General features: G+C 48.7%; 1 protein-coding gene across 1 annotated transcript in view; it reads right to left on the bottom strand.

Annotated features, from left to right (window-relative positions):
* Positions 1-555: 555 nt before the first annotated feature.
* The window catches only part of EML1 (echinoderm microtubule associated protein like 1), a 63,055-nt gene continuing 44,127 nt past the window's right edge, over positions 556-19,483 (bottom strand). The window contains exons 12-23 of the mRNA XM_006766605.2: positions 18,684-18,818; positions 17,709-17,808; positions 16,550-16,704; positions 14,915-15,040; positions 14,295-14,426; positions 11,499-11,566; positions 10,193-10,281; positions 5,954-6,051; positions 5,769-5,856; positions 4,089-4,184; positions 2,616-2,746; positions 556-2,064 (exon numbers count right to left, since the gene is read on the bottom strand). Of these exons, the coding sequence (XP_006766668.1) occupies positions 1,939-2,064; positions 2,616-2,746; positions 4,089-4,184; positions 5,769-5,856; positions 5,954-6,051; positions 10,193-10,281; positions 11,499-11,566; positions 14,295-14,426; positions 14,915-15,040; positions 16,550-16,704; positions 17,709-17,808; positions 18,684-18,818 (1,344 nt within the window). The 3' untranslated portion in view covers positions 556-1,938. The remainder of the gene's footprint in view (positions 2,065-2,615; positions 2,747-4,088; positions 4,185-5,768; positions 5,857-5,953; positions 6,052-10,192; positions 10,282-11,498; positions 11,567-14,294; positions 14,427-14,914; positions 15,041-16,549; positions 16,705-17,708; positions 17,809-18,683; positions 18,819-19,483) is intronic.

Here is a 19,483-nt window from a genome sequence, read left to right as displayed (position 1 = left end):
AAAAATAGACTTTATAAGTAAACTAGAGGCCCGGTGCACAGATTCCTGCACTGGTGGGGTCCCTCGGCCTGGCTTGTGGGGATCGGGCTAAAACTGTCTCTCCAACATCCTCCGAGGGGTCCCAGATTGAGAGAGGGTGCAGGCCAGGCTGAGGGACCCCACTGGTGCAGTTTCATGCACTGGGCCTCTGACATTCCCCAGTGGGTCTGGGGTGCAGGTGAAGCAGATCTGGGGCTGACAGTGCCCCAGCAGCAACCTAACCCACAGCCAATTCTGCGAGGAATCGGGCTCCCTCCTCTACCAGTTGGAGCATCTGCCCCCTGGTGGTCATTGCATATCATAGCTACTGGTCAAAGGGTTGGACAGTTCCCTAGGCTTTTATATATATAGATAGTGGTTCCCTTTTCCTTCCCTGATATGGTTATTCCCTCAATTATTCATTTGAAAATGATTATTTTGTGAATCTGATGAATGTTTATATACCATATGCAAATTATAGCCCCCAGGTGAGGTAAAATATCTATATATGAAACAGAATATAGTGTGAATCATAGCTAATTTTAAATATTTTAATTTATATACTTTCATGATTATAGGTCAATAAGAAATCCACTTTTCAGATTTTATTTCATTACAGAATATATTTGATAAGGATACATACAAACAGATTCACCTTTAACACATGTTCACTGGCGCCCTGTCCGCAGCAGCCGGGAGCTGTCTGTCATGACAACGCTTCGCAGTGTCATGACCGATCGGCTGGCAGGGCAGCCAGGGCTGAGTCCAGACAGCTCAACATTTACTTGCCTAGAACAAGTAAAAACCTTAATATTTGTTTTTAAAGTCTGCTTATTACTCTTCTATTTTAAAATCTGAGATACATTCCTCAATGTAAACAATACATTTCAGTCTACCTCACAATCGAAATGGATAAGGCCTTCTTGACAAATGGACGCTGCCTACGTTTTACTCATCAGAACGCAATCTCGTTTCATCGCCAAGCGAGCCGGCCAGGCACAGAAGACAGGAAAGAAGCTGCCTTGCGTACCTGGCGGAGCCTCCCAGGCTCCCTGCTGCAGGTCTGTGGTATCTTTTTGACTTGGTCTACTTGGTCTTAAAATACAAATATACAATGTCCATAAGCATAAAATAGTAAAGCCTAGCCTTACGTATTTATTTTGAATCCCTAAAATCCTATACAAGTACAATACCATATCATGCCAATTAATATACAGAGGAAGGTGGCCAAATGTCTCCACTGACAGGGCAGGTGGACGGGGACCACAGGGGGCGCCATTCACAGGGGTGTCCGGGCTGACTGCATTGGGCTCGGCGGGCAGTCTAGCTGCAGCTCTGAAATGCCTATATCCCCGGCTGAACCGTTAATCGACCCCCTTCCCACCTGCCTCCCAGAGGGAGAACTGAATGGGACCGTAGACAATGGAACCAGAGAAAGTCATAGCTGCATTTCCTGACTCAGCTGTGCAGTCGGTTCTTCCCTCTACTCAATCCGTGTGTCCCTTTAGGACCAATTAAGCAACAGTGATCATGATTCAGTACCTCATTCTCATAAATACCGGCCTCGCAGGCTCCATGGTGAGCGAGTCAAGCCGACGTACAGTATCGGAAGGCATTCTGTGACCGTTTCGAAGAGTTCATAGAAAAGGTAGGAAGGATATACCAGTTAACCTGTTGATGTCGTCGTGCTGTAAACCTGGGCTTTTTTTTACATTCCATGTGTTTTATATATTGTACAACAGAGAAACCTGAACTGCTGATCCGACGTGGCGCTCACTGATCCACTACGCTAGGGTAACCGGTACAGGGAGTGGTTTTCCTGAGGTTTGTGAGAACTTTTCAAACAAAACAGAAATCACAGTGACCGAGTAACCGAGTCCGTGCCTCCGGGCCTGTGCTGCCCCCAGGTCCCCGCCGGCACTAAATGACCCGCCACTGCATGATGCTGGTGTCTTTGCCGCCCGTGGAGATGAGGTGGCTGTCATCACAGAGGAAGTCAACGTTGGTGACGTGACTGCTGTGCCCGCTGTACACGTGGCTGGGGGCCTGGGAAGAAGACAGGGAGGGAGCTCAACGCAAAGCGCATGATCTGATGATCTGGAGCCGACGGTGTGGGAATTCTGCACACATCCCCGCACTCCTGCACCTCCCCTTTGTGCCATGCTCTGCACAGCTCAGGCGGGACCCAGACACAACCACTGGGGGACAGACAGGGGCAAGGGACTGTCCTGGGTGGACACATTCAACCCCAGAGATGCCAGCGGTGGAGGGTCAGGGGTGTTCTGCCGAAGGAGGGTCAGGAAAGGGAAGGGCCAGGAGGGGCGAGCTGGGCAGAGGTGCTGGCTCAACACAGCAGGGCTGCAGCAGAGGGGCTGTGGTGGAGGGGAGAGGAGAGGGACCCACCAAGGAAGCCACAGAGGCAGCGGAGCCAGGTCTAAGGGCTTCCTGGAGGGCAGGGGGAGCCCCTGAAGTACGCAAGGGCAGCGGTGACAGGGCCAGGTCTGCACCTGTGATCGGTGGCATGCACTCATGGGCCTTTCTATGTAAGGGCCAAGCGCATCCAATGAGGGGTGAGGTTTGTGAAGACCGGTCCTTACCCTGAACTGCGAACAAGGGTAAGAGAAGAGGTGCACTTTGCCGAAGTCATCGCCCGTCGACAGGACTTTCTTCTCGTGGGCCCGACAGACGGCATTGATGTCGGTCCCATCCGAGCCTTCGGGCCACACTCCTAAAACAAAGACCACAGACAGCATGGGAAATACCAGAAACACTGGCCGCTGCGTGGGGACTGCTTTAAACTCTCACCAAAGGAAAATCGCCCATGTCCCGGGCTGAGACCAGGGCCAAGAGAGCGCTCTGTCTGGTTCTGGGTCTCTCCCTGTTCCCGTGATCAGCCCACTCCAGGCCTCCCAGGAACCCCTTCAAGGCTTCCTGACGATACAGCACAGAGTGCGCCAGAAACCCTGCTTTAGGACACAGTGCCTATCTTTTGTCTTCAAGTGTCTGATGGGAAGCTGACTAGTCCTCAAGCATGCAGTTTCCTAACTGTTCTTTTTTCCAGGCAACTCTAAATATATTTTTAAAAATATTTTATAATTGATATTTTACAGAGAGGAAGGAAGAGGGATAGAGAGTTAGAAACGTCGATGCGATCAGCTGTCTCCTGCACACCCCCTGTTGGGCATGTGCCCACAACTGAGGTACATGCTCTATGACCGGAATCGAACCTGGGACCTTTCAGTCTGCAGGCTCTATCCACTGAGCCAAACCGGTTAGGGCCAGGCAACTCTTTATATGTGAAAGTCTCTCCCAAGAACTTTTTAACCCTGAGTCTGAGTGTGCCTTGCAGACATTTCTTGGGGTCAGCTCTTTGTGGCTGCTGCTTGCTGACACTGGGCAGGTGTCCTGTCTGCCTGCCGTGGGCCGGGGGAAGCAGCAGCTCTGGCTCTGGTGGGCTGGAAGCGTGGTCTGGGGTTGGTGTCTCCTGACCACTGCTCCAGGAAACCCCTTTGGTCCCAGTCACTTCGGCTCTGAGAGAGCTGTGTGTGCATCAGTTTCTCAGCTGGAAGTTCTGTGGTAAACCCGGGGGTCCTCGCTTTTAATACCAGAAAATGGTAAAATGCCAGCTCTAAGGAGATTTGTGAAATTCTCACCAAATGACTGACCTGTAGTCTTGCAGAAAGAAGTTATAAATACTGTATTGTGGCAATTTAATTTAGATCATTTATGAATATATTCCTAATCTGAACTTAGAAGTGAAAATTATAGAGTTTAAGGACCAAGAAGGTAGAGTAATAACTAACAAAGGACGAGTGAATTGACGGAGTGCCGTCTGCCCATCTACCCAGGAATTCGGGCACAACCTTCACACACTAGGAAAGGGTGGACACCGTGTCCTGGCTCCTCTCGCCCGGCCCTTCCCAGAGCTGCAGGGACTGGGTCCTGCGGCCTCACAGAGCGGCTCAGCACGCTGACGAAACTGGCGACTCGGAGGCTTCCTGACCGTTAGGGCAATATTCTGAAAGTGGACACACTTACATCTGAACCGCGTGAAAGCTGTGGAAACTTACCAAAGACGTGGAATCCCAAAGTGCAGGTGTATGTAGCCCACTCGATGTCTCTTGTAGTTTCCACACTGACGACTTGCTTGCATGCGGAGGGAACCCCTGGAAAAAGCAAACGCAGGTATGGTGACACCTGAGCAAAAGCCCCCTCTCTTTCTGGGGTGAGGCAGGGCCCTCAGGAAAGGGACCGGATCCACCTCCCACCCCAGGGGAATCGCACTCCTGGGCGGCACTGAGCCCAGCCTGGGGCCTGCGAGGGGCCCACCTCTTCCTCGCAGTCTTCCCACCTCCCTCCCGGGGTCTGTTCCCCCCAGTCTGGCTTCTCTTCTCTTTGACCATCCTCTGGCTCCTAGGCCTCCACTTGCTCCTGTGCCCCCTGGATCCCTGAACACAACTTGAGCTCCCTACCTCTCCCCCTCCCCACATACAAGCGCGCGCACACACACACACCAATCCCTTTAACTCCAAGCTTATGGAAACCAGTTGACCAAGTACCTATGGCCTTCCAGGTGACTGGTTTGTTCCCCAAATGAGCTCTTACTAGTGAAGTGTGAGACGGTGTCTGAGAAGAGTCTAGACCAGGGGTCCTCAAACTACAGCCCGCGGGCCACATGCAAATACAAATATTGTATTTGTTCCCGTTTTGTTCTTTTACTTCAAAATAAGATATGTGCAGTGTGCATAGGAATTTGTTCATAGTTTTTTTTTTAAACTATAGTCCGGCCCTCCAACGGTCTGAGGGACAGTGAACTGGCCCCCTGTTTAAAAACTTTGAGGACCCCTGGTCTAGACCCAGGGCCTGTCCCTGAAAACCTTCCCCTGTTTCTGCCCCGCACAAGGCAGGACCTTGGAGAGGGCGGGAGGGCTGCCCTTGGCTGCCTGCCCTGCTGGAGGGGGCACGGTCCTGGCCCAGGTCTCTTCTCCTTCCCTCCACCTCTAGCTGCCCCACCTGTCCAGGCTCTTTAACAACTGGGTGATCCCCCGCGCCCCCCCACCTGCTGGCTTTGATGCCTATGGCCTCGTGTCTGGGCCTGGATTTCCTTGTTTACAAAAGGGGATGAGCCTGCAAGTGCTGTGGCTCCTGGAGGAGATGGAGGTCAGAGCAGCACACTTTTCAGTGCCTTCCAGCAGGTGGAGCCCAGGCCCTCAATGCTCTGTGCCCCGCCCCCCACAGTGTTTAGCCAGAGCTGGGCATGCAGCAGGTGCTTGGCAAGTGTTTGCAGAAGCAGAGCACGGCATGCACCATGTGCTCAGTAAGTGCCAGCCATTATGACCCTCACCACTCCTGGGCACAGACACCGGCCAGAGGGGTTGGGAGAGGAGGAGGGGTCCCAGGGGCTGCTGTCACCCAGGCGGGAGAGCCTTCATGGTTTGCCTCAGGGGGATGATGTCCCCACGGGGTCGCTCTCACTGTGACGGCTCTGACCCCACTCGCTTCTGCCACAGCTGTCCCTCCGGCTTCTCTGTGCAGAGCCTGGCCTTCTCCTTCCCGGGGCCTAATCTCCTCGAGAGAAGACCGTGGTCGGCCCGGTCTCGGGCGTCTCAGCGTTGGGAAGGACTTGCGAGGGGCCCAGCCCACCTTCTGTTTCACAGAGGACAGAGCCGAGGCCCGAGGTGTATGGGAAGCGGCTTTGGCAGGAGGCCAGCTTTGGGCTCAGAGGAAACGGAACCCTGGGTGCTACTCACAGTAAAGGATTTCGTAGTCTCCAGAATTTGATACGAGGAACTGTGAGTTTACAGACCAGTCCAGGTGAGTAATGAAGCTGGAATGACCCTGCGAGAGAAACACAGCCTGTGAGGTTCCCTTGTCTGATAAACTCATGACCAACAGTAATGACCCCCGACACGGGCATGAGAAATCGCGGGCTTACCGAGCATTTGCCGACTCGCGTGTACTTCCGCCCATTGTCACTGACTCCGTAGATATAGATACAGTTGTCATGGGAGCCTATTGCTAAGAAATTCCCATCTACAAAGATATGGCAGATTATAATTCAATTATTAAAAATAAACACTTGATCAATTATAAGGGGTAATGCTAGGTGCCATCACAGATTTAGAAAACAACCAGATTAATGAGTTATTTCAAAAAGAAAATGTGCGCTTGGATGACTCCTCTCCCACTTCCAGGACTACCTTTCGGGAATCGCACCTGGCCAGTCCCTCTCCCTATAACACCCTTCCCCACGCAGAAGCGGAGGCCCCGAGGCTCAGTTTGTAATGGGGCCACAAGGCCCTCCAGGATGTATCCACTCACTGCTCACTGAGCTGCCGGTTCTCTCAGGCCTCTGAACACGGCCTCCTCCCGGCCTGGGTGGCCCTTCCCGCCTCATCTCTGTGCACACTGCCCCCCTCTGCCTGATTATTGAAAAGATCAACAAAGTTGACAAATCTGTAACTAGGTTGACCAAGAAAAAAGGAAAGAAAACACAAGTTACCAGATCCAAGAACGAAAGAAGAGACTTCACTACCAACCTCAGAAAAATGAAAAGGATTAAAAACAAATGTTATGAACAACTTTATGCCAATAAATTAGACAACTCAGATGTAAAAATCACCAAAACTGACCTAAGAAAAAACAAAACATTTGAATAGATCTATAAGAAGCTGAGAAATTAAATTAGAAATTAAAAACCTTCCTACAAAGAAAAGCCCTGATAGCTCACTGAATTCACATGAATTCTATCAAATATTTAATAAAGAAATAACACCAATCCTCGATAAACTCTTTCAGAAAATGAACAAAGAAGAAACATTTTCCAAGTTTCTCTATAGGCCAATAGCAGTCTCATAACTAAGCCAGACAAAACCATCACCAGAAAACTTCAGGCCAATATCCTTCATAAACATGGATGCAAAAATCCTTAACAGAAGATTAAACAGAATCCAGCAAAATATAAAAAGGATTAGACACCATGACCACGTGAGATTTATCCCAGGAATGCAAAGATGGCTTAACATCTGAAATTAATGTAATGCACCATATTAATAAAATGACAAAAACTACATGATCATCTTGATAGATAAAGAAAAAGCATTTGGCAAATTCTAACACCCATTCATAATAAAAACCAACCAGATTAGGAATGGAAGGGAACTTCCTCATGATATTTAACAATAAATGACTGTTTCACCCTAAAACTGGGAGCAAGGCTAGGACCCATTTTACCATTTCTGTTCATCATCACATTGGAGGTTCTAGCAAATGCAATAAGGAAAAAAATAAAGGCACCCCAGATTTAAAAAGATGAGTAAAACTGTCGTTGTTTGCAGATGACATGCTCCCGTTTGAAGAATATCCCAAGAATTTTACACACAAAGAAACCTATTAAAACTAATAAAAGAGTTTAGAAAGGTCACAGATATAAGATCCATGTGCAAAAAAATTTATTTCTCTGTACTAGCAAACTACATTCTGAAAACAAAAGAAAAAACAACTTCTTTCACAATGGCATAAAAAGCAACTTGGGAACAAATTTAACAACGGAAGTATAAGGCTTGTGCACTGAGAACTGTAAAACATTGCTGATAAAAATTGAAGATCTAAATAAATGGAGAGACACTCTAAGTTCAAGGATTATAAGACTCGATCTTGTAAAGATAGCAATTCTCCCCATATTGATCTATAACAGCGGTTCTCAACCTGTGGGTCACGACCCCTTTGGCGGTCGAACAACCCTTTCATAGGGGTCGCCTAAGACCATTCTGCATAGCAGATATTTACATTATGATTCATGTAAAGTAGCAACATTACAGTTATGAAGTAGCAATGAAAATAATTTTATGGTTGGGTCACAACATGAGGAACTGTATTTAAAGGGCCAGAAGGTTGAGAACCACTGATCTCTAAGTTCAACATATTACAATCCTGGTAGATTTTAAAATTAGGACTTGACAAGTTGATTCTAAAATTTACATAGACATGATAAGGACCTAAAATAAGTAAAACAATTTTGAAAAAGAACAGAATTGGAATAATTACACAATTCAATTTTAAAAATTACTGCAAAAGTACAATAATCAAAATTGTGTGGTATTGGTATATGGATAGATATAAAAATGAATGAACAGAACTGAGAATCTTGAAATTAACCTTTATATTTATTGTTAATGGATTTTCTGTTGTTGTTGTTAATCCTGACCTGATGATATTTTCCATTGTTTTTTAGAGAGAGTGGAAGGGAGGGAGGGAGACACAGAGAGAGAAACATCGATGTGAGAGAGACACATCAATTAGTTGCCTCCCACATGGGATCGAGCCAGCAACTGAATATGTGCCCTTGACCAGAATCGAACCCAGGACTCTTCAGTCTGTGGGCTGACACTCTATCCACTGAGCCAAATCGGCTAGGGCATGTTAATGGACTTTTGACAAAAGTGTCAAAATAATCCAATAGGGATAGAATTGTATTTTCAACAAATGGTGCTGGGACAACTGAATATCTTCAAGCAGAATAAATAAACTTAGACGGACCTCTCACCGTACACAAGCATTAACTCAAAAATGGATCACAGACCTACATAAATGGCTAAAACAATAACCCTTCTAAAAGCAAGCACAGGAAAAAACTCTGTGACTTTTCACTATGACACCATAAGCAAGATCCATAAAAGAATAAAATGGATCAACTGGAATTCATCAAAATTAAAGCATCTGCTTTTTTTCGACCCCATTAAGAAAAATGAAAAGACAAGCCATACACTGAGAGAAAACATTTGCAAATCATATAGCTGATAAAGAACTCATAAAATATAGAAAGAGTTCTTACAGCTCAGTAGTAAGATAAGCAACCCAATTAAAAATGGGCAAAATATTTGGGTAGAGAGTTCATCAAAGAAGATACAGAAATGACTGGTAGATACATGAAGAGATGCTTAACCTCTCTGACAGTCTTTATGGAAGCGTAACTTAAAACCACCTGAGAAACCACTACACCTCTATTAGGAGGGCTCTACTGAAAGACAGACTATTGCAGGCGTTGGTGAGGATGTGGAGAAACTAGACCCCTGACACAGTGTTGGCGGGACTGTAAAGTGGGGCAGCCACTTTGGGAAGCATTTTCATCAGATGTTAAACATAAACTTACCCTATGATCCACCAATTCCACTCCTAGGAACTCACCCGAGATAAATGAAAACAAATGTCTACAAAAAGTACATATCATAGCTGTTCATAGCAGCGTTATTCCTAATAACCAAAACGCAGAAACAATCCTAGTGTCTGTTAACTGATAAATGGATAAAGAAAATGTGGTATATCCACAAAATGGAATACTATCCAGTAATTAAAAAGGGATATATAGGGGGGATAAATGGTGATGGAAGGAGACTTGACTTGGAGTGGTGAACACACACTTCAATATATAGTTGATGTATTATAGAATTGTGCACCTGAAACCCATAATTTTATTAACCAATGCCACCCCCAAAATTCAATTAAAAAAGGAATAAAGTACTGATACATGCACAATAACATAAATTAATCTCAAAAACATTATTCTAAAAACAAGAAGCCGATGTAACAGGCTACATGTTGTATGATTCCACTGATATGAAATGTCCAGAACAGGCCATTTGCAGATCAGCACAGAGCATTAGAGGGTGCCAGAACTGGGGGTGGAGGCGGAGATTAATTGCTAACGGGCAGGAAGGGGACTTTTTGGGGGTGCTGAAAAGGTTCAAAAATTGGACTGTGGTGATGGTTGCACAACTCTACTAATTCACTAAGAATCAATTGAGTTATACGTTTATAATGGGTAAATTGTCATATGTAAATTATATTTCAATAAAGCTGCTAAAAAAGAGTCCTCACTTTTCTGAGACACAGCGATACTAATGGAGAAAGGCTAAGATGTCTGTGAACTGCTTCAAAATAACATGGGGGCCGGGGGGCTCTGATAAAACACATGAACGAGACTGGCTGAGAGGCCGCAGTGCTGCAGCAGGTGACGGATACACGGGGGCGCATGCTCTTCTGTCCAGTTTTGTTTGTTTAAAAATTTCCATAATAAAGAGTTAGACAACAACACAAGCATAGTGACCATTCTGGGAGGCATGTGAAACTTCCTTTAAAGACATCCTCACAGACCTCCCGGGCGGCGCGCGCTCACCTGGTGAGTACCGCATGACGGACAGCTGCTCGTTCCCATCCGTGTGCACGGTGACCAAGTCTTTTGTTTCTGTGTCAAACACGAACCACCTGTTGCCAACAGGAGAAAAGTACAATACGTGGTTTAGTGGGAAGTGAAGCAAGACTATTACAGTAATAGTCAGACTATTAGAAACTTTAACCTAAGGGCTTAGTAAGTCCTCTGTAATACTTAGCAAGAACACTTATTCCCAGCTTTCATGTACAGAAAAGGTCCTACCTGTGAGCATACCCTACCATGGAGCACACCCTACCACCAGGAATGATTCGGTTACCAAGGCTATGACGGCCTCCTTAGGTCTGAGTTTTGTCACTTCCATGTAAAAGGAGGGACAGCTCTGGGGAGAGAAGTGGAACCAACACCTAACTCGGGGCTGTGGCCACAGGAAGTGGCAAAGGGACCCCCTGCGTGGCCCCACCGCAGGGTGAAGTAGAGCAGGTGCCTGAGGTGGGGCTGGGACACCCTTAGGGGTGGTGATGTGTCCAACTGCGTGGAGTGTCTGACCTCCAGGAATGCTGGCGTGCAACCAGCCGGGTGAAAGAAACGATGGAGGGAACGGGAGAATAGCGAGCAGAGGGCTGGTGTCTGAGGTTAACCCCTCTGGGCTGATCCCTCAGCTGTCAGATGGAGGTTGGGGCCCAGAACCACCGTGCAGACCCAGGGCTAAGTCAGTGCAGGCTGTAACAGATGCAGAAATGGTTCGAATCCCTAATGAGGACACGGCACTTGGCAAATGTCCAACAGCGGATGACCCACTCTCCCAGCGGAGAGGCGGGAGCTCCTGACCGATCTGCTGCCTGGCCTTCGGAGGCACATGGTCAGTAATGTGAGCTGAGTCTGAATCTGAGGCTCAGGATGGGGGCGGTTTCTAAAATTCTGAAAGGGCAGCAAGAAGAAGCGTTTTAAATTCTCAGTGTGTGAAATGCTTCCTGGCCCGATTCTGAACTGAGGTTCCTCCCACCACGGGCAGCAGAGGGCTTGAGGAGCAACTCATCCTGTAAAACTGGATGCAAGGGTATGTGTCTGTATGTGTGCACGTGTGTACATGTGCATGTGTGTGCACGTGCCTGTGTGTGCCTGTGCATGCATGTGTGTGAGCACTCCTCCAGGAGAGGGCCACAGCTCCCCCCAGGCTTTCCTCAGGGCCAAAACGTGAAGGACCCTGGCTTCATTTCCCTGTGGGGTTCTGGCCTCACTGGGTAAGTCACCAGAGGCTGGGGAAACACACTCCCTGAACCGTGAGCACAGCGCGCTGCTGCGGACTTACCTCCCGGTCAGTGTTCCAACTGCAACCACAGACCCTGAAGGATGAAAACCAGAAGACTGAGCTGGATCCTAAAATATCGTAAAGGAAGTGTAAATGGACGGCCGGACAGCACGGGAGCAAAAACACAGCACAGCCCCAGTCCCCCAGGCCATGTGGCCCCGTTTTAAATCTCTGTCCTCTCCAGGGAGGAAAGTGGGGCTTTCCCCTTTCTGCCTTATGCCCTTTCACAGCTACAGTAGTCAGGTGGCAGGCAGGAAGTGTGTGCCTATCCTCTAAGTCCTGGGAGCCGGCATAGGTGACCCCATGCCGTGGGGTGAGCGCCATCTGTTGGGACGCATGCCCACTGCACCTGTGCTGTTAGGTGGGGCAGCCTGGAGCCCTGGAAGGATCAGAGATGAGCGAGGCCTGTTCCCATTTGGGTCTGGGGGTACACACACGTGTTCAATGCTAACTGATACAAGATGGAAGGTGGTGGATGACAAGCTGTGGGGTCCCAGGAGCAGGGAGTCAGAGGAGTCAGACAGGGAGGCTGGGTGGAGGCACGTGGCCTGACTCCGCCTTCTGCCACAGGAAGGCCCATCGGTGGTGAATGTGGAAGTAGATACACCGGTATTTTGGGGGATCAAGGGTTAAGGGGACAGTAACGTGATAAAAAAGGTGGAAGCAATGTAGTTTGGGGCCCAGCTGAGAAACGGCAGTGGGTTTACAATGCCGAGTTCACGGGGTGGGGGACAGGGAAGCGTGCGGTGACACTGGGAATGGGGCTGCGTTGCTATGCTAAGGACTGTGGTCACTAGGAAACAGCACAGTGAGGGGTCTTTTTCTTCCAGGAGAAAGTGCAGGATCGAGTCTGTGACAGACAGACGGTCACCTGGCAGGGTGTTTAGGACACACTGAAGTGAGAAGAGGTTAATCCCGGGAAGACAAGGAAAGAGCAGCAAGGGAAACAGAATTAGGAGGAGAAACTTCTGGATAAACTAAAAAGATGCGACCAGAAGCTCTTCAGGTATTGAATCTGTTACTGCAACACTTTTTCCAAAGTGGGAGCTGTAGTGAATGAAGCTCAGGCTGCCACGGACACACAGACAGAGGTCACGGCCACTTGAGGCTCCAGTATATCATTCGTGAGATGAAGGCACTGAGGTTCAGGGAGGTCTTGTCCAGGTCACATGGCCAGTGGAGAAAGGCGGCAGGACTTAACGCTGGATGTTTCTGGTGTCCGGGTCAGTCCCCACCCTTATGCAGGTGGAGGGAGCTCACAGCCTGGTGCAGGAGCGGGTGTGTGCCCGGACTGCTTTCAGCAGGGCTGCTGTGCTGGCCGAGGCCTCAGGGACGGTCACCCCCCTGGACCGCCACTGTCCCTGCTGTGCAGGTGGCTGCTGTCAGATCTGCACAAACCAATCATGTATTTTTCATACATGAAGCCCCTGCGTGGGGACAAGTACAAGGCAGGACCTCCTGTAGCCATGCCCTGCCACCTCGGGCCACCCCTCAGGCTCCGGCACCCCATGATCTGCCCTCCCAGCGACCTGACCTTCTCTGAAAGCAAAAAGCAGGCGGCTGAGACTCAGATCCGGCGCGCTGGGGCATGCTGGCAACTCTGCGGGCTGCAGGGTGTGGGTCACAGAGGAGCCCCCTAACACGGGGCCCTGCAGGATGTGCTCCTGGCCCACAGCAGTGGGAGCAGTGGAAGACCCTGGGTTTGGGGATCAGGCTGAGCTGGGTGAACACTGGCTCTGTCACCAACTCAGTGACCTTGGCAAGCGATGTGACGCCTCTAAGCCTCAGTGTCCGAATCAATAAGAGCAGGGTACAAAGACTTCAACTGACAGGGCTGCACCAGGGTGAAGGGTCGTTAATGCACCCACGGTGCTCGGTATGCAAACGGCGCTCAATATGTGCAGTCACGGCTGCCTTACGCGTAGGAGGACGGTTCAGCGCTGTGCTATGTGAACTGAGGTCTTTCATAAAAATCAGAGATGCGGACTTTAAAATGTAAGCTATGCCGTTATCATCGCATTGTAGAGAGAAATTGTACGCTTTTAGAACAGTTTATAATTCTCATTCCACAGGTACATTGTGAACAGAATGCAGGCTCAAACAAGGACTTCTCAGCTCTAAGCCAGTGGACGGGTGCAGTCAGGAAACCCAACCACCGACTCAGGGGGACTGACTTGCTGTCAGAAAGTTCAACAGTGCCCGTCTGGTGCGGCTCAGTGGTTGAGCATCAACCTATGAACCAGGAGGTCACGGTTAGATTGCTGGTCAGGGCACATGCCTGGGTTGCAGGCTCCATCCCCAGTGTGGGGCATGTAGGAAGCAGCTGATCAAGGATTCTCTCTCATCACTGATGTTTCTCTCTCTCTCTCCTTCTCCCTTCCTCCCTGAAATCAATAAAAATATATTTTTAAAAAAGTTCGATAGCAACCTTTACAATTACATGGGTGAGACTACTCAGGAATGCTCAACCTGTGTGTTGCGACCATCGGAAAACACATATAGCATATCAGATATTTACATTACGATTCATAACAGTAGCAAAATTACAGTTATGAAGTAGCAACGAAAATAATTTTATGGTTGGGGGTCACCACAACATGAGGAACTGTATTAAAAGGTTGCGGCATTAGGAAGGTTGAGAACCACTGGCTTAAAGCAACACAATTTGAATCAAAGGAGATAAACTAAGTGACATTTGCATCAGGACAATTTAACATCTATCAATTTCATGCAAATAAATAAACATGTTCCAGATGAATTTCTACAAGAAAAATGGAATGTAATGTGCACACCTACCTCTATTATCTTGTCCCAGACGGGCCGGTGACCGACGGCGTCCCAGAGAGTGGCATGTCTGTCGTGCCCACAGGTCAGGAACTGGGGCTTTGAGGCGTGGATGGCCAGTCCCCAGAGCTCGTCAGTGTGACCCTAAGGAGCCAAGACAAATACACGCTCTCTGAAACACTACAACCAGCACTTGGGAGCTTTCCTTTTCATTCTTTTTTAAAATATATTTTTATTGATTTCAGAGAGGAAGGAAGAGGGTGAGATAGAAGCATCAGTTGATGAAATCAAAACACTCCCCACAGTTGTGATCAAACCCACAACCCGGGCATGTTCCCTGACTGGGAATCGAACGGTGACCTCCTGGTTCATAGGTCGACTCTCAACCACTGAGCCACACTGCTGGGCCCGGGAGCTTTCAAGGATTACAAGCTAGGCTTGCTGCATGCTTTACAGTTAATCTCATCAGAGTGTCTTCCTCCCCCACCTCAGTCAGGACAGCCAGCAGGAACTCCTGCAGTGCAGGCAGGCTGTGCTCGTATAAAACGCAGCAGTAACCTCCTTTGTGTTGTGCTCTATCACCTTCCAATATTCTGTAACAGGGATGGAGGGGGTGGGCCTACGGGACGCACCTGAGTGATGGCCGAGAAGTCCCCTGACAGTGTGCCCTGCAGGACAAAGTTCCTGGTGGTGCCTATCAAGATCACGTCGCCTTTCCCCTCGGCCACCGTCCGTATCGGACCAAACTGTTCTGGAATCTGCATTGAAAAGGGAAGATGGAAGGCGTCATTAAAACTACTTGTTTATATACCATGACGACAGTTCCTGTCACAGTCTCACACACACATGCACACATACACACACAGCTATACACGGAGAGACAGGGAAAGGTCCACAATCAAATGGTGGACCAAATTTTACTTTTAAACTCTGAACATTTTATGTACCTTAAAAAAATCAGCAAGAGTAAAGCTGTTAAAAAAATATAATAAAGAATAAAGCATTTTTTGCCTGGCTGATGTGGCTCAGTGGTTGAGTGTCAACCTATGAACCCAGGAGGTCACAGTTTGATTGCTGGTCAGGGCACATGCTGGGTTCTGGGCTCGATCCCCAATAGGAGGCATACAGGGATGTGTCTCTCTCACATTGATGTTTCTCTCTATCTTTCTCTCCTCTCTCTCTCTCCCCTCCTATTTCCTTCCATTCTCTCTAGAAAACAAAAAAACAAACAAAAAAAAACAAACTCTGTGAAAGCGAAAGTGACTTCCAAGTTCAGATGAAAGCCTTCCTTTGTTAAGAGCAATAATCAGAATGCCAAGTTCTTCTACAGCCAAAGCACGGTGCGGCGCTCTCTGATGGAACGTGTGTTACTGTTGAGTTTGAGAACCTGCCTTCCAGGCAGGAAATGTGCTCGGCGTGCACACTCTCCGGTGGGGAGAAAGACCATCGACTGTCAGACTGATGCGCTATCCGTCTGCTCATAATTTCCTGAGGCCTGGGGGCGAGTGTGGAGGGAATATTGGATTTCTCGCCTCTGGCTCCTGCCGTCTGCAGGCTGCTAACCAGGTAAAAGGAGGTGAAAGAGATGGCCAAGGACTCAGAGCTCACGACAGAACATGCTGGCACTCAGCCAGGTGCAAAGTATATACTCAGTAAACATGAGCTCAAAGCGATAATCTTTCCAAAGCAACACCCTGGAGATTACAGTGATCAAAAGGAGAAAGATTTTTAATGGTAAGTAAAAACATAGACCAGTGATGGCGAACCTTTTGAGCTCGGCGTGTCAGCATTTTGAAAAACCCTAACTTAACTCTGGTGCCGTGTCACATGTAGAAATTTTTTGATATTTGCAACCATAGTAAAACAGAGATTTATATTTTTGATATTTATTTTATATATTTAAATGCCATTTAACAAAGAAAAATCAACCAAAAAAATGAGTTCGCGTGTCACCTCTGACACACGTGTCATAGGTTCGCCATCACTGACGTAGACAATATTCCCTTGGAAAAGTGAGATTGGTTCTATTATAAAAATACTCTAAATGTGAAATATGTTATCACCTCAGATTTTATACATAGAATTCCATGTTAATAGTTGTACTTAAACTGCCTCCAGGATTTTAATAAAATACTACACTACTTAATAAAATTTTATCTAAACAACTTTCAAAACTGTAGGCTAAAGATTTCAAACCTACAAGGAAACTCGTTAGGACAACAGTTGAAGGTTCAAAACGGATGTCAATGGACTGCTTGCTGTCTTACCTCAGTTTTATGAAGTTTCTGATAGTTTCCATTCCAAGAAATGAGCTTCCGGTCCTTCCCGCCTCCCGACACCAGGGTGCCGTCCCTTAACATACAAAGTGCAAAAATACCACCCTCGTGGGCCCCTTGAATGGCATAGCTTATTCGATTCGTACCTAGACACACCAAGAAAACCATCCTTAGTCCCTTGCGAAGAGGCCCGCCTCTGCCCGCCGCTTCCACTCGTTTTAAAGTTGACACTGTCGGTTAGAACATCACTGATGTGTACATCTAGCTATACAGGGTCTGATCTGCAGACGTCCACAGAGCACCAGGCAGGCACGGGCAGGATTACTGCACCGTTACGGAAACTTGCTGAAGGGAAGGCAGTGTAAAGAGAACCCAGGGACCTGAGCTCAGAACGAGGACTCGAGTCTGGGGACCTGTGTCTCTGGCCAGGCAACTTACCTGCCCTACCTCAGTTTCCCTTCTGCTTTTCCCACTGGCCTGTTCTAAGGGGGAAGAAAACACTGTAGCAAGCACCCGGCACCCAGAGGAGCGGGGACTCCACAGAAGTCACCCCATTGGCCGGAAATAACGTGGATGGGTCTTTCCCACCTTCACCACGGCCCAAACTCTAAGGTCCTGAGCCAGGGATGGTGTACTTCCCCTTATTTCCTGGCACATGGTGAGCGTGCATAACTGCTCACTGAATGTAACTGAATGGACGTTTTCTGAGTGACGGCTCCTCCGTACCACTCTGTTTGCTCACTGGCACGGGGGACTCGGGTCTGACTCATCTGTATGCCCCGGCCTCTAGCACGCTGCCTCTCGCATACTGGTGATCGATAACGTCTGCCAAATGCTACGTGAACCAGATACTTATTAAATATTCCAGAGCTAAGCAAACAGTTATGGATGCCTTCATCCTTACGGTATGTTACCAGATCTTCTAATAAAGCTATTATTCCATCATAACATCTGGGCTTAACCAGTCTTTTAGGATGACGGAGGGTCACGGACCCTTCCCTCCCTTTTCCTCTGCTCCTGTGCATGTATGAACCCGCACACCGTGGGGTTTCAGCCTGTGGGCTCACTGAGAGGCAAATCTTACAGAAGTCGCCTTTGACTTCTCAGAACACCGCCAAACCAGTCAGCTCTGGGAGCAACCAGGCGTTACCTTTTCCCCAGACCAGGATGTTGCCACTCGAGTCTCCGGTAATGGTGTCGCCGTTTTCGGAAAAAGTCACACAGAGGACAAACTTTGGCTTCTCTTGCTTCTGCAAATGTTGTAAATACATAAATACAGTCAGTCAAGGCAGCTTTTCGTCTGTATTAACACTCTAGAATTAAAAAAAAAAGACCGTACCCTTTTATGTAATGATGTTTGCTTTGAATTTATATTAGTTCACACAAACACTCCATCCATGCTTTTGTTCCGGCCCTCCGGTCCAGTTTAAGAACCCATTGTGGCCCTCGAGTCAAACACACGAATAATCCCAGCTGGACGGAGCCCCCACACCGATGCTTTTCATGTTCATGTACCTTTACGTCACTTACGCTGTGAGATGATCTGCTCTAAAAAAATTCCTGGGATGTATAACGCTGCAGGCAGTTCGAGCGGAGGAAGGTGTTGGAGAGGGCTTAGGGGTGGGTGGTGTTGTCATGACTACAGTCTGCGGAGCGGGGTCCTGGCCCCAGAATAAAGGTACTCTACCTCCATCTCCGGGTGTAGCAGCAATCGTCCCCACAGAGATGTGCTGTTCCTGGGGCTCTCACAGGCCCCACGTGGCCGGACTAAAAGGCAGAGTGTCACCACCCTTGGCAGAGGTGGACTCCTCAGATGACCCCTAAGTGCCTCTCGGCTGCTCTTGGCCATCATGGCGGCTCCCGGGGCAGCCTTTCCCTGTGCGCCCCGTGTCGGCCCACCTTCCCCCTCGGCATCACCACTGTCATCCCCATGACACAGGGGCTCCCCAATCCTGTTAGGGACCTGGATCTGGGAATAGCCTTTGTCACGACACCCCCACTTGCACCCCCGCATTGGCCACTGAAAAAAATTCTGAGACCGGATGCCTGACAGCTCCCTGGTCACAAGCAAAGCTGGTCACCAGACACTCAGTGAGAACAAACTACCAATGTAATTGAACTTCACCTCGAATAATCCTTGCTTCTTAATGAGGCAGTTTCCTTCTAGCGTCCAAAAGTAGAGGTGCGATTTTCCGCAGGTGACTATGATGTTCGTGTCCGTGGGGTGGAAGTCCACGGCAAACACAGCTTCATTAGAGCACTGAGCGAAACAGGATACTCACATGTCTCAGATCTCGCAAGACCCACAAATAAACCACGCCCTCATCTAAGCCCCAGACTCTCCATTTTCCCCACTGAATTTATCGTCTATAAACACCAAGCCTGTGGCCTTGACCTCTCCTGTCTCTCTCCCCCACTGGCCCGTGGCCTGAGGGCAGGGCAGGGGCCCTCTCTCTGTGAGGACCCATCACAGGAGCTAGCGCAGAGCAGGCCCCGCAGCGGGCGTTCGCGGAAGGAGGGGCAGGGGCAGGAGGGGACTTAGCAGCAAGCACTTGCCCTCCTCACCCAGGCGTGGATCCCAGCCCTGCCCAACAGCAGAATCAGCTGGGGTGTGTCTCGTGCGGGTGCCAGGCCTTGTCCCCATCTAGTGACGGGACCTTGAGGAGGGCCTAGGAGTCTGCATGTTATACAGCTCCACTGCTCCTGGACATTCGGCACCACTCACCCTGGGAGTCCCTCCTGCTCTAATTCCTGGGACTGAGTGGGTGGGATTCAGGAATGCAGCTCTTCGGGTTACCTTTCACCCCGTTATCTCGCGTTCTTATGCACCCTGGCCAGAGGAACAAGACCCTGCCTGCTCCTTCCGCTTGATAATCAGTTACACCTTCTCACACCTGGCTAACAACTTGCCTCTGGTTACTGCCC

Source organism: Myotis davidii, unplaced genomic scaffold, assembly GCF_000327345.1.
Source record: "Myotis davidii unplaced genomic scaffold, ASM32734v1 scaffold60, whole genome shotgun sequence".
In the NCBI taxonomy this organism is placed as follows: domain Eukaryota; kingdom Metazoa; phylum Chordata; class Mammalia; order Chiroptera; family Vespertilionidae; genus Myotis; species Myotis davidii.
Note: the sequence above shows the minus strand (reverse complement) of the source record. Positions and strands in the feature narration are given on the sequence as shown.